The 12,991-nt window shown below is 36.7% G+C and overlaps 2 protein-coding genes across 2 annotated transcripts; one reads left to right on the top strand and one right to left on the bottom strand.

Moving 5' to 3' along the window:
* Window positions 1-1,008: 1,008 nt before the first annotated feature.
* Window positions 1,009-3,624, bottom strand: si:ch211-214p13.7. The gene is made up of 4 exons (XM_041807478.1): window positions 3,486-3,624; window positions 2,797-2,816; window positions 2,680-2,711; window positions 1,009-2,369 (listed from the first exon to the last, which is right to left on the bottom strand). The coding sequence occupies exons 1-4, from the start codon at window positions 3,503-3,505 to the stop codon at window positions 2,181-2,183; spliced, it is 261 nt and encodes an 86-aa protein (XP_041663412.1). The 5' UTR covers window positions 3,506-3,624; the 3' UTR covers window positions 1,009-2,180.
* Window positions 3,625-6,862: 3,238 nt separating this feature from the next.
* Window positions 6,863-12,556, top strand: si:ch211-214p13.8 (B- and T-lymphocyte attenuator). The gene is made up of 6 exons (XM_041807477.1): window positions 6,863-6,958; window positions 9,250-9,576; window positions 9,662-9,691; window positions 9,770-9,898; window positions 10,143-10,174; window positions 12,019-12,556. Exons 1-6 carry the CDS (start codon window positions 6,865-6,867, stop codon window positions 12,313-12,315), a joined length of 909 nt encoding a protein of 302 aa, XP_041663411.1. The 5' UTR covers window positions 6,863-6,864; the 3' UTR covers window positions 12,316-12,556.
* Window positions 12,557-12,991: the final 435 nt, after the last annotated feature.

Genomic DNA, 12,991 nt, shown 5'->3' with positions numbered 1-12,991 from the left:
ATTGAAGATTTTTATTTTACTGTTTATTGTGTTTACTTCATAATGTGACCATTAATGATTATGCAACTGGGAATCTTGAATACTTGCGTGGCTTAAGCACCTAAGAGACCCATTTTTTTTCAAGTTTTTTAAAACACTTTTCTGCGCTAGTGCAGCACTCCATGCAGCTGCTTTTCCCATATATAAATGTTATTAATTCTATTTCCCTTGATAGCGAGTACATTTCAGTTTTTTTTTCTCATTATCTTGATAATATTCCAGGTTATTTTGGGAAAACAACACCAGTTTTCCGGTAATAATGGATTAATTTCAGGTGTTAGCTTGAGATCTCAAGAAATTATTTTGTTACTATGGGAAAATAGATTTTTTACTAAGAGATATTGAGATGCATAAGTTGAGATCTTAAGGAAACAACTGAAATTTATTTGTAACCACAGGGAAAAAGACAGAGATAAAATGTATGAATGTCATTATTGAATCAAAGCCACTAAAATAAATGTACAACAGACTGGAGTTTTTATCAAATAGAGTAAAATTAAAATACTGGGGGCCCCTGCTCCCCCCTTCAAAAATGTCCAAATGGTAAAGTCCACCCCTGGCACTGTGCAGTTGAGCCTGGAGGAGAGGAGGAAGGTGACTAAATCGGATGAGTGATGCTTCCTGAACACTTTAAATTTGGTGTCCGGTAGAAAAAAGGAGGAAAAGATAGAGGAAGGAGGCATAATAAGGGGAAATAACTGCTCCCAAAGACCTGAGTGCACACAATGATTTAAGGGTTTCAGCAGGAGAAGAAAGCAGGGAAGGAGAGAAAGAAGAGGATGATAGAGGAGAAGAAAGCAGGGATAGAGAGCAAGATAAAAATGATGGAGAAGAAAGCAGGGACAGAGAGCAAGATAAGGATGGAGAAGAAGATGACAGAGAGCAAGATGAGAACGGAAAAGAAGAAGGCAGGGACAGAGAGTAAAATGAGAATGATGGAGGAGAACAAGGCAGGGATAGAGAGCAAGATAAGGATGGAGGAGAAAAAAGAAGGGACAGAGAGCAGGATGAGAATGATGGAGGAGAAGAGAGCAGGAATAGAGAGCAAGATAAGAATGATGGAGAAGAAGACAAGAGCAGAACGCAAGATTAGAATGACTGAGAAGACAGCAGGGACAGAGAGCAAGATGGGGCTAATAAATACATAAACTAATATGAATGAAATAATACAAGTAAATTTAATTTAACCACAGCAAAACTTGGGCTCATTAATAAAGAGAAAACATCGTTAAAACTACATAGATATTGATAAAACAGCACGGCAGCCCAAAATCCTATGACCCTGCTTATAAAGGTAAGTATAACACATTCAATCCTAAAGTCAAGTCATGCTAACAAAATCTTGTAACGGAAGCTAAATTTTCACCATTAATTATTATAGCAACAAAGTAAACATTTTATCTTTGCCAGTTTCATAAAATGAACTACCTTCCCTACTCTTAGAGTGACATTCGTCTCTATTTATATATATTAAATGGGTGCAGGTAGCTGTTAGTCCAGTAATGTTTAAATGTTGGACATACTGGGAATTGCACTCAAGTCTGGGATGTAAAACGTACTGGGCTTTCTGGGGCCAAATCATTTCTTTGGGCAAGCCTGGATGTTTGCCCACTTCAGGCTTCTGTACTCTCTGAAAACTATGAGAAACATAATGAGTTGATTAGCTCAGAAGACATAATTTTCTACAACCAAAATATACCATTAAAATAATCAAACATGGATAAATAGTAGTTTTTATGCTCCTCCATTAATCAGATTATGTTAAAGTGAACATTTTTTGGGTCAAAAGCTCTTTTAAATATACTACAGTTTAACAATTTTAACTGATGTACAACAGCGTCTTGCAGTTTGTCAGCCAAAACCCTGTTGTTTTTACTTTAAATGATTCCTTACTAACTGTGTTTCTCAGGACACTTCCAGAATCCAGGCACATCAGAAAATATAGCACGTTTTTCTTCTTTTTGAGTAGGCTTTCTTGTGTAAACAGGTCAAATGAGTGCAAGTTCTTCTTCAACAGAAGGCGACTCCAAGCTTGAGTCATAGTTTCCTGTGAAGTTAAGTTCAACTGGATGCAGTTAAAATGCAAGCAAGCTCCTCTGAAGCTGTCACTTAAGTCTTTAATCATTTCTTCCTGTTTTTGTTCACCCCATGAGCACATAGTCATCGTCACAATCGCCTTTAGTTGATTCCTCAGTCTCAGGTTTAGGTTGCAGTGTTGGAGGAATGTAAACTGTTGCATAATCACAATCATCCACAGATGCAGCTCTGGCTCTTCTTGATCCTGTTGCAGCGCTGTGGTCAATAGAGGCATATGTTACATCCTCATTGGGCTGTCATAAAATAACACACACAGTGAGAGGGCAACACATGTTAGACATTAATATTCTGCTTTTTCATAGTGCTACTGCAACCAGATTGTGTTCTGATGTGGTTAGTGGCTATGACTTCCTGCAAGTGAAATAAACAGCCAAATAGTTCCTTGACAACAGATGTTTCACACTCTAGTTCATCATGCATGCAAATATTACACAGCAGTGACACTGTACAGGCTGTTATAAAAAGCACTGAGAAGTACACTGCTGGACAAGGCTATGAAAATTTAGGCTAAAAATGGACTCATGTAGAAATGAAAACACCTACCTTTGAATTAGTCTCATCTGCTGTAGAATCCCCTGCAAGAAAATGTTTTAAAAATGTCGTACTTATTTAAAACTTATTCAACATTACATATAAAACACAAGTTATTTGTGTTGTTACCTTTCCGTTTCTTCTTCGTCCTAATAGTGGAACAAATGGAAATATTAGATCACAGTGAAACATCTTTTATACACACAGCCTTAAACAGCTTCCAACAGAACAATGATGGTGGGATGATTCCAGAAAGTTAAGAGGGTTGGTTACTAATGTTTTTAAAAATTCTTTAAAATCACAAAACATTTTCCTCATGAGATTATCTATGCAACAGCTTTCAGAGGAGTCACCCTCACTACAGTTTCTTTGACAGTTAATCAGATGACAGCATGTGGTGCAACAGGAAACACTCTGCAAAGCCCTACAACTCTGTTTGTTTCAATTTCCAATTCTCCATTTCAGTAAGTCTAATCTAATATCTTATTAAAATAAATAAATATCACTTCACAGCAAAAGGGCATCTTTGTATGTATTATCCATCACAGTTAAACAGACTGCTTCAAATCAAGTCTATTTTAGCAAGTTATCACTATTTCCTCGAAGCAAAAGTGGAAGCTGCTTGTCAAAATGCATCACCATCTCAGTGAAAGAATGAGCTTCTCCTGAATATTCAACAAATTAAAATTGTCCTGTTTAAATGAAATTTCTGTGTTTACAGCATTGGGAAAGCTTAAAAGTGTACCTATCACATTCTGAATAATAATTTAAGAGAATATGAGCATGCTCTTGACTATGTGCATCTAATGATTACTCACCCTGAAGTGCAGTTTCCCATTTTTGGCTTCAGAATCAGGATGCTCACTCTTTACTGGCCAACAGCTGACAAGTACTTGATTTGATCAGAAAAACTTTAAAGCTTGACGCAGTGGTAGACACTGACCTCATTTGGCTCTCTGCTGCTGCATCACACAGGCCACAGATAAGAGAGAGAGAGAGAGAGAGAGAGAGAGAGAGGGGGAGAGATGGGGGGGTCAATGGCCTTTTTGTTCAATTGTGATTTCCTGTATCAGTGGTTTACACCACACACAAACACACATTAATGGACAAATACATTCACACACATAATGCTTGAAAACAAGTGACTAAGTGTTTTAAAAAGTCCAAAAGATAAGTAAACAGCTGTAATGATTGACTTTACGTAGCTGGTGGCTAGATCGTCCACCAAATCTATCTGCTAATGTAAACAGCTAAGCTGTCAGCTAGTCAGCTAAAAATTTTGTCAGCTAAGTCAGCTAAAAATCGAATTTTCAAGTTTGAATGGCAAGCTAAAAGCAACAGAGTGAAACATAAGCTCATAAGCTTGTACAAAACATTTCAAACAAAGTTTGCTTAAAGTTAGCACATTTGTAGGAAATAGTCTACTAAAACTAACAGTTGAAATAGCGGACTAAAAGGCATAGAACTAGCCATTTTAAACAAAGTCAGCTAAAAGTTAGCAAATGAGTGGAAAATAGTCTGCTTTCAGCAGAAACAGTTGACATACAGCTGGAATACATGGCCAGACAAGTATCAGTTTCTATAGCAAGTCAAAGGAATATTACGTTTAAACAGTTAGCTAGCTAAAAGTAGCAGATGCTAAATCATGAGCTAAAACTTACTAGCAACAGCTGAAATAGCTGTCTAAAAGAAATACAGCTGAAATCGTTAGCCTAAAAAAGAGCAGTTTCAATAGCAATTAAACAGTTTAAACAGCTGACTAATAGTCATGGTTAGAATATTGTGAGCTAAATCTAATTTTCAAGTTTGAATAGCTAGCTAAAAGCAACACAGTAAACTGTAGCCTAAGCTAAAAGACAAAACATGTCAAACACAGAATAAGAAGTTAGTAAATGAATAAAAAATAGTCTGCTTTAGCTAACAGCTGAAATAGCTGACTAAATGACATTCAGCTGGAACAGTTAGCCATACAAAGATCAGTTTTATTAGCAAGCAGAAACAACTTCGAGTTAGCTAAAGTCACAGATGGAAAGTTTGGGTTGTTAAAAGTAGGACGGTAACTCATAAGCTAAAGCTTAAAGACAAAACCGTTTCAACGCAGTAAGCTAAAAATAAGATCGGAAAAAGTTAGCTTGAGCTGAAAGAGTAACAGCTAAAAAGCTAAATGAAAGACATCTAATCTACGTCTGACAAAGCAACACAAGGTTGGAATTCAGTAGGAAATAAGAGTATTAAAAGTTTAAACATTTAGCCAAAAGTAGCTGATGATGAATTCCAAGCTAAAGCTAAGATAAACCAGTATTTGCAAAACCATGTAGGAGTTAGGGGTTTGACAAATTCTCTTAATTTCCAACCAAGAGTTGCGAAGAGTTATATCATGAACATGACAGGTGGTTTTAGACAGTTAACAAAGATATGTTGGCCTAATTCAGGCAAAAAGTTTGTTGAAAATTGTTGCAGGAAATAACCTTTAATAGCCAACATTATTAAGGGTCACATCAACAGAAATTAGCCAATATAACACAACTGAATCATTGATGCCTGTAAAATGTCCCTTTCTTGTCGTAAAAGTTATCTTATTTTTATGCTGTTTTATTGTATTTAATAATATCTATTAACATGATGAATAATTCTCCACACAAAACTTTTTCTTAGAAAGTACTATAGTCCAACAAAACTAAATAATGCTCAAAAATGTAAGCACAAATACAGTGTAGCATGACACTTGTATTATTTCCAAACAGATATTTCCTGACGCTCTGATGTGACCATTCCTTCAAAATTACTTGATTTGATTCTACTGCGACTCCCAAGAGCTGATATGGAACATCTGCATAAATACTCTATGCTTCGCTAGGAGATTCAGATGAGGACAGTAATGTTTTCCCCAGGATGCTATTACTTGTCCTATTTGCATAGCTATGCAAATGTTGATGCAGAACATAGAAAGCCACTCGCCTTTTATCAAGTTTACAATCATGTGTTTGTTGGGGAGGAAATAACTCTGTATGGATTTAAAGGTCAGAGTCATATAATGTGCAAAATTTAGCGATGTCCACCTTAGTACTGTACTTCGTAGTGTGTACCAGAGAGTTTATAATGATGTATGAGAATGATTATACAAATGTACTATGTGTGCATTAAGGGGAACCGATAGTAAGAAAGCCTCCTTTAGATATTTTTTGCACATATTTGGGTATGCAGAGCATTTACCATCCCACAAAATGTGAAATAAGTCCATCCAGTCCGTTTTTAATTATGTGAAGCCCATCCAGTCTCTCAGCCTGGCCCTCGCCAGGCTGAGAGAGACACCACTCTAAACTGAACATTCTGAAAAAGGCTGTTTAGAGCTGGTTTATACAGGGTCAAAAACCTCTGGTGCTTGATCCATATCATATTTTGACCATTGCATGGTACATACATTTATTTAGGACACACGGCACTGTACTGAAAGATAAAAAGGGGAATGTGACACGCCTACAGCCATGGCCTGTTCACATACAGTGGGTATTACAACATTAAACACCGGAGGGCACTGTTATACAAGTTAGGGTGTTTACATACAACTGATTAGTAGTATTTGCTTATTCTGTCAGTGAATTATATGTGTTTTCTGACACCATCTACTGGTTGAACTGAATCAAAAAAAATAAAACTGACTACATTCACATCCATCAAACCATTGCTGCAATGGAAATAAGATATTACATTTTACATATTTAGTTGCTTAATACATGGAGAAGTGTTGAAATGTGTTGGAACTTCTTGAACTTTGGAAGACTTTATGCTATTTCTTCATCAGCTGCAGATATTCACACAGATTGGGCAAACAAAGCGTGCAAGCATCTCCTTATTTCATGAAGATGGGGAGAATATTTGGTACTCTCCAGTTTTTGGTGCTGGCTGATTTAAGCCGTTTAAAAGCATGCATGAATTGTGGTGTGTGAGTGACAAGCCAAACTTTACCCTAACAAGGTTGTCTCCATTTTTGTGTTGAAGATGATCTTTATATCATCACAGTGTTTCTGTATGAGCTGAAACAGGGGTTATATACATAATGCCATTTTTACTTGTGTTTCATGATAAACAGTGGCAAGTGGTCTTCACAAAAATATGTAGGCGGTGAGGAAGTGGTGAGAAGCGTTACAGGTGAAATGAGCCCATGCGGTAGCTACATAGCCTACAACATCTCAACTCATGAACATGTTGAGCAGAATGGACAGACACATATGCATTTATCTGCTGATTATAAGCTGCTTTACACTTGTCTGCATTAATGGAAGACATCAAGGTAAGATCCAGATTTCTTTTAATATCTGACATGATTTTCATGAGACATTAGGGGACTTTATAAATTTAGTAGATGCTGAGAAGCTCTAGATTTTAACCCTTAGACCACACTGTTGCTTGTGTTACTGAGGGTGTAGCAACAAGAGCAAATAAAAAATAAGAAATCATGAAAATGGTTTGTGAAGTTCAATAAAGTTTTAGTCTCACTGTCAATTTTGGCCTCCAACCATAATGAAAATAATGTAACGAAGTTTAAATGATTGCTGTGCTGCATGCTAGCTTGCACTTGTTTCTCTGTTTATACGAATGTATATTTTCCATGTAATCTCTTTTATTGATTGCCTATTGCTTTTTAAAAGTGTTCCAAATGTTGAAGTGTTAAAAGTCTGGAAAGTCCATTTAGATGTTGTAAAATCAGTGATGAATTGTCTAGTAATCATGATAATGATATTTGCTATAATAAAGCAGCCAAACTATGAAGTGTTAGGGAAGCAAGAAATTTGGAATATAAATGGGCCAGAGACACGGTGTGCATATTTGTGTCCAATGTTTCCAATGTCTATTGAAACAATGAATCACTTCATGGCATGCATCAGTTTGTTCTGCAAAACCTACTTTGCTTAAACACGTTTTGAATATTTTTGAATACTATAATCAATTTTATATTTTGGCATCTCAAACCCTAAAAATGTGAGGTAGTACGACCGTCAGGGTGGTACAATCGTAATCATGGGTATTTTATTTTGATATGAAGAGATGAAAACAGATTGTAGCATAATTTGTCTTTTATTAGTCTGGGCTCACACTCATGAGCAAGTGAAACAGCTTGTAGATACTTTTCAAGTAAAGATTAAAAAAAAAAAAAGATTTTCAGTCACACGTGGACAGGCAAATTTTCACTGGCAGGTGTTACAACTAATGTAAAACTGTTTGAAAAAATATTTTCTCCAATTAACTCTTGATTTTATTTTAAATACATATGAGTCTACTTTATAACTAGATTAAAAGTAACATGTGTCAGAGTATCTGCCTGCTTACTTTAAAAGTGGATGCAAATGTCAGGGGATGCATGTATTTCAGGTTGTTTTATTGTATATAAAACAGAAAAGATTTTTTAAAGCTCTAAAAATAATCATTTTACTTCTAAATAGGTAAAATAGGTATCTTTTTTTTTAAAGGAATAATTACAGTTTTGCTGACTTTCCATATATAATCAAGGTAAAACTGCTTAATTTTATTTTACCATAAAATTCTCCATTTAATTTTAAAGATCTCTGTATCAACTTTCTAACAACAAAAGTTGCAATATGTGTCTTTATTTGCCTGTTTGATTTGAAATTAGTTGCAAATGTCAGGTGGTAAAACCACAATGAATGAAGCCTTATATGCTATTGACACAAATATAAATATTACTTTATTATAAAATTTAACAAAAATGTAATATGTCATAGCCACAAGGTCATCTTTCTATTCCAGTGTTTTAGGAAAAAAAGTTGTATCCATCAGACAATCAAAATTAAAATCAGAAACAAGAAATCCAGGTGTCATTTTATATCACACTTCAAACTCACAAATACATACACTCATAAAAAAGTAATTTAGTATTTGACATTCAGCACTGATACATAATATCAAATCTAGGCAAGGGTATTTGTCAATTTCCCGCCAAAATGGCCTTTTTACAATTTATTTAGCCACATTCACACAAAAATTCAGATAAACTTATTATTTCAAAATATAAAAAATTAGACCTCTATTGCTCGTTCTAAGTGCAAATATCAGCTGACGCAGCATGCACATTTTACTTGAGTGATTTGAAAGACGCCTTTGTCAGCACAGCTATTTTTAAGACACATATCAAGTACATTTGCCTGCCCAAACAACATTTTTTAAACTAACAGCAAGTAATACAGGTGTCATTATTCATGTTCTACATCTTTAATGAGTTTTAGACCAATAAAACTTATTTTTGAATTACTGCAGCACTGATGCATTAGGAGATAGTCTATGATAGATATATTTTAAAGCAGTAATACAATGATGATCAGTACAAAATATAATAGTAACAATAATAATTATCTTTATTTACAGAGCACTTTTGAAAACACTTGTGATGACATAAATACACCTTATTGAGTAGTGGTGCATTCTAAGTGTATGGGTATTAGCAGAATGATATAGCATGCATACTGTGAATTAAGGTCAAACTATATTTCATAGTAATTTACATTGTGTTATGTAAGAGAGCATCTTGAACATGTTTTAGATTTTGTTGTTGCTGATCTGTTACAGATGTGTCCTCGTCCTGTGAGGTTTCAGTGAAAGTACGGAGAAATACGATACTGAGATCTGCCCCAAACCAGAGTCTGACCATCAAGTGTCCAGTCAGTCACTGTGGAGAATCGCTGAATGTCACCTGGTGTAAACTCGACACAGACCAATGTGAACGACTAAATTATTCAGAGAATGTGAAAATAAGGCAGGACAAACAAGGGGATAAACTGATCTCATGTCTGACTTTTGAACGGATTTCCATTCATGATGACGGCCTGTACAGATGTGGTTTAAATGGATACAAAAATGAGCTCATCAGCCACTTGATCAGTGTCTCAGTTTCAGGTAGGCAGATTTTATCTCCTGTGAAAATATATAGATCTATGATGTCTTTTTCAGCTGTTAATTTTACTTTTCTTTTTAAATCTAGATTCACACCAAAACTTACAGAATGTTGCAGGTAAGAAATTGTGTTAACCAATGTAAACACGTAAAAGGAAACAGAGTGTGAAATCTGATATGTCCTCTTGTTTTACAGACGCTCTCTCAAGTCCAGCTGCTGATGTGGATGCATCCTGGCAGCCCTACTTCTTCATTGTTTTTGGCGTAGGACTTCTAGTTGCTGCAATGACGGTGTTAACGCTCCTCAGAATTCACGGCTGGAGACGTAAGAATAAAACATATTTAAGGTCTGAATTTCTAAGGCATTGTTCACACGGAGACGAAGCTGTAGGGATCTAGTTTCAAAAAGTAGCTTTTACAGCCTTCCAAAAAAAGCCGCTACCACGTGGATGAGATGCTGATACGTCAAAAAACTTTTGCGTATATGCCTGAATTCATCTCCATGTGGACGGGGCTTAAATATTACTATCAATTTTCAAATGATAACTTATTGTTTATTGTCTTTACAGGGATACTGACAGTGAACCAGACCAAAGCACAGGTAAGATGATGCATTATGCATTGCAGTTTCAGCAAATAATCATGCTCTATTTCTTGTAGTTTGGTCTGATACTTGTGTGTCTGTGAATAAAACATACCTCTTCCAATACAATGGCTTTAATTTAAAAAAAAGAAATTATAAGGCTAAAGGAACAGACATTAAATGTTCTTTGCTAATGGGACATTGGTCTGTTTAAATCTCACTGAGATAATAATGTTGGTATTTCCCAATAAGGTCGTTTTGATTGTATGTAAGTTATTGCCATATTAATAAAACTGCAAATCAATATCAAACGGAAATTGATGATATACAGTCATATGCATAAGTTTTAGAGATGGTGGGCACTAAAAATTCATCAAGGAGGCTGATGTGCCACAACCTGCAGCTGGAGTCGGGGGTTGGGGTCAAGCTTGACACATTTCAATACATGTGTGTCTCACTCAGCAGCTAAGGTCAAACTCGACAGCATCTCTTTAGTCTGAGCCTTCTCACCCCTGGCAAAACACCTGGAGGCTGCAGGTGGTTTTTGGGGCCTCTGGACATCCTCCGCACAAAAAGGGTCTTGTGGCAACCCTGCCACCCACCTGGACAGCACCCTAATCCATGCTTACTCGCCACATCTACTTCTTACCTCACTCTAAAAGTGTGGACTTGGTTAATTCTCTACAGATTATTTTCTTATGCCTCTCTTAAATGCAAGGACATCCAGGGCACAGCTGGGGTTTTGTCAGTCCTCCTTTAACCTGATGGATGGCAGTATAGAAAACGGATGGCCGGATTAACGCAGTTTATTGTTTTAATGCTCAGTGTCCTTCGAATATGGCCAGTGTCATTTCTCCCAAACTGACCACTCAGAAATGGTCTCCTTCCAGTCCCATATTAAATCCGTAACTAAAGCTACCTTTTTCCATCAAAAGATCTCCAGACTCAGATCATCACTCACAGACTCAGCTGCAGAGACACTCGTACACTTATTCATCAGCTCCCATCTGGATTACTGTAATGGAGTCCTGTCTAGGATACCTCACAAAGCCCTGGATGGACTCCAATACATCCAAAACTCTGCTGCCAGGGTTCTCACCTGCACTAGGCCCTGGCAGCACATCACCCCTACCCTCATCCACCTCCACTGGCTCCCAGTTACATTCCGAATCAAATACAAAATCCTCCTCCTCACTTATAAACCCCTTCACGCCCTCGCCCTTCAGTACCTCTCTGACCTCCTTCAGCCATATATCCCCAACCCGGAGCCTCCGGTCCTCAGACATTGGCCTTCTCACAGTTCCTACCATCAAACTTCGCATCTATGGAGACAGAGCATTCAGGAGTACAGCCCCCATCCTCTGGAACTCCCTTCCTGAAAACATCCACAATGCTCCATCCTTGGACATGTTTAAAAAAACTCCTCAAGCACCACCTGTTCACCATAGCTGACAGTCTCTCCTAAACCTGCCCCCTACATACATTCAACTTAATGTTTGTCTTTTGTGTTGTCTTGTTTTCCACTTTTCTGTAAAGCAACCTTGGGTCTCATGAAAGGCACTATATAAGTCCAAGATATTATTATTATTATTATTATTATTATTATTAAAAGACAAAGCCAAGACATTCTAGTTTGAATATCCACTTGTAAAAATACAATGTGCATTTTTTTGTTTGTGCTAGCTTGAGCGTAGGCTACAAACAAAAGAGTGGTACTTATCTTCATTTAGCAGAATAAAACAAAGCAAATTTCATATTAAATCAAACCACTCATTTAACCTGAATGGTTCAGAGTGATTATAACATAACCTGTGGATATTTTGTTGCTTTTTACATCATGTGATTGTACTTTTGTTTTTTAGGAAAAGCCCTCTCACAACATCCCCAACCTTCCTAAGGCGAGAGCACCGTCTCTTCCTGTCCCACCATCAAACTTGTACAGTCTGGATGAAAACTGCTCTCGAACTGCAGTACGACCAACACCACAACCTCGTCTGATGACCAGCATCACCCAGTTTACTGTGGTTAACCCAGAAGATCCAAGTCAAGGGTCTCACCGTGCGGTTTACGCTGTCATCAGCCGGCAGGCTGTGAGAGAACAGCACACGCAAATTACAGGAAATGAAGAAAATGCATATGCTGCCATTAGAATGTCCTGATTTCATCACGGACAGTAGATAAACACATGCATGGAAAAATAAAAATAGTCTGTGGTGGTGTCATGGAAAAAATTCAGTTCACAGCCTGACTGAAGAAGAGGTAGACAGAGGAGGTTTGTGGTCATGAAGCTGTGAAGTCAATGCAGATTACTTGTCAGCCAAAAGCAGTATTATGTTTATTCTTTTTTCCTGTATTCCTTTTTCTTGTGTCAGTTATTCAGAGAGGTTTTTGACACCTAACTTTGGCCATTTGAGTTTTAAAAATGTATATCCTGTAAAAAATAACTAAATATAATATTTAGCTCATCTGATACATTGAAAACCATTTGTAATTTGAAAGACAATGAATGTAAGTTTTTTTGCTATGAGAAAAGCTTTTCTCATTTTTTTTGCTTCTGTATTTACGTTTTATTGAAAAAAAAATACAAGACAAGAATAAAAAGTGATATTATAAGCAAACACATCATCATGTTTTGGAAAGTATCTTACAAACTTTCCATGCAGACCTCTTTGTTCATCTCTTCCACCAGAGGAAACTTGTTGGTCTGTTGGTGGTTAGTTTTAGATGTGCAGGAAGCTGATAATGACACACTGTGTGATACGAGATGCCCTGCTTCTGCTCAGCCCCTGAATCCCCACAGTTCACGTAACGTTTTTATCGCTGCTCAGGTCTAAA

Source organism: Cheilinus undulatus, linkage group 15, assembly GCF_018320785.1.
Source record: "Cheilinus undulatus linkage group 15, ASM1832078v1, whole genome shotgun sequence".
NCBI classification, from domain to species: domain Eukaryota; kingdom Metazoa; phylum Chordata; class Actinopteri; order Labriformes; family Labridae; genus Cheilinus; species Cheilinus undulatus.
The sequence above is the reverse complement of the archived record's forward strand: the minus strand, read 5'-3'. Positions and strand labels throughout refer to the sequence as shown.

What these genes read in the sequence shown, in the direction of transcription:
- si:ch211-214p13.7 (XM_041807478.1), bottom strand. Translation starts at nt 3,505, where the DNA reads ATGGGAAACTGCACTTCAGG. An exon ending in GACGAAGAAGAAACGGAAAG is followed by an intron (nt 2,712 to 2,796) that starts GTAACAACACAA and finishes ATTTTCTTGCAG; the next exon opens with GGGATTCTACAGCAGATGAG. An exon ending in CAGATGAGACTAATTCAAAG is followed by an intron (nt 2,370 to 2,679) that starts GTAGGTGTTTTC and finishes ATTTTATGACAG; the next exon opens with CCCAATGAGGATGTAACATA.
- si:ch211-214p13.8 (XM_041807477.1), top strand. Translation starts at nt 6,865, where the DNA reads ATGAACATGTTGAGCAGAATGGACAGACACATATGCATTTATCTGCTG. An exon ending in AAACTTACAGAATGTTGCAG is followed by an intron (nt 9,692 to 9,769) that starts GTAAGAAATTGT and finishes CTTGTTTTACAG; the next exon opens with ACGCTCTCTCAAGTCCAGCT. An exon ending in CAGAATTCACGGCTGGAGAC is followed by an intron (nt 9,899 to 10,142) that starts GTAAGAATAAAA and finishes TTGTCTTTACAG; the next exon opens with GGATACTGACAGTGAACCAG.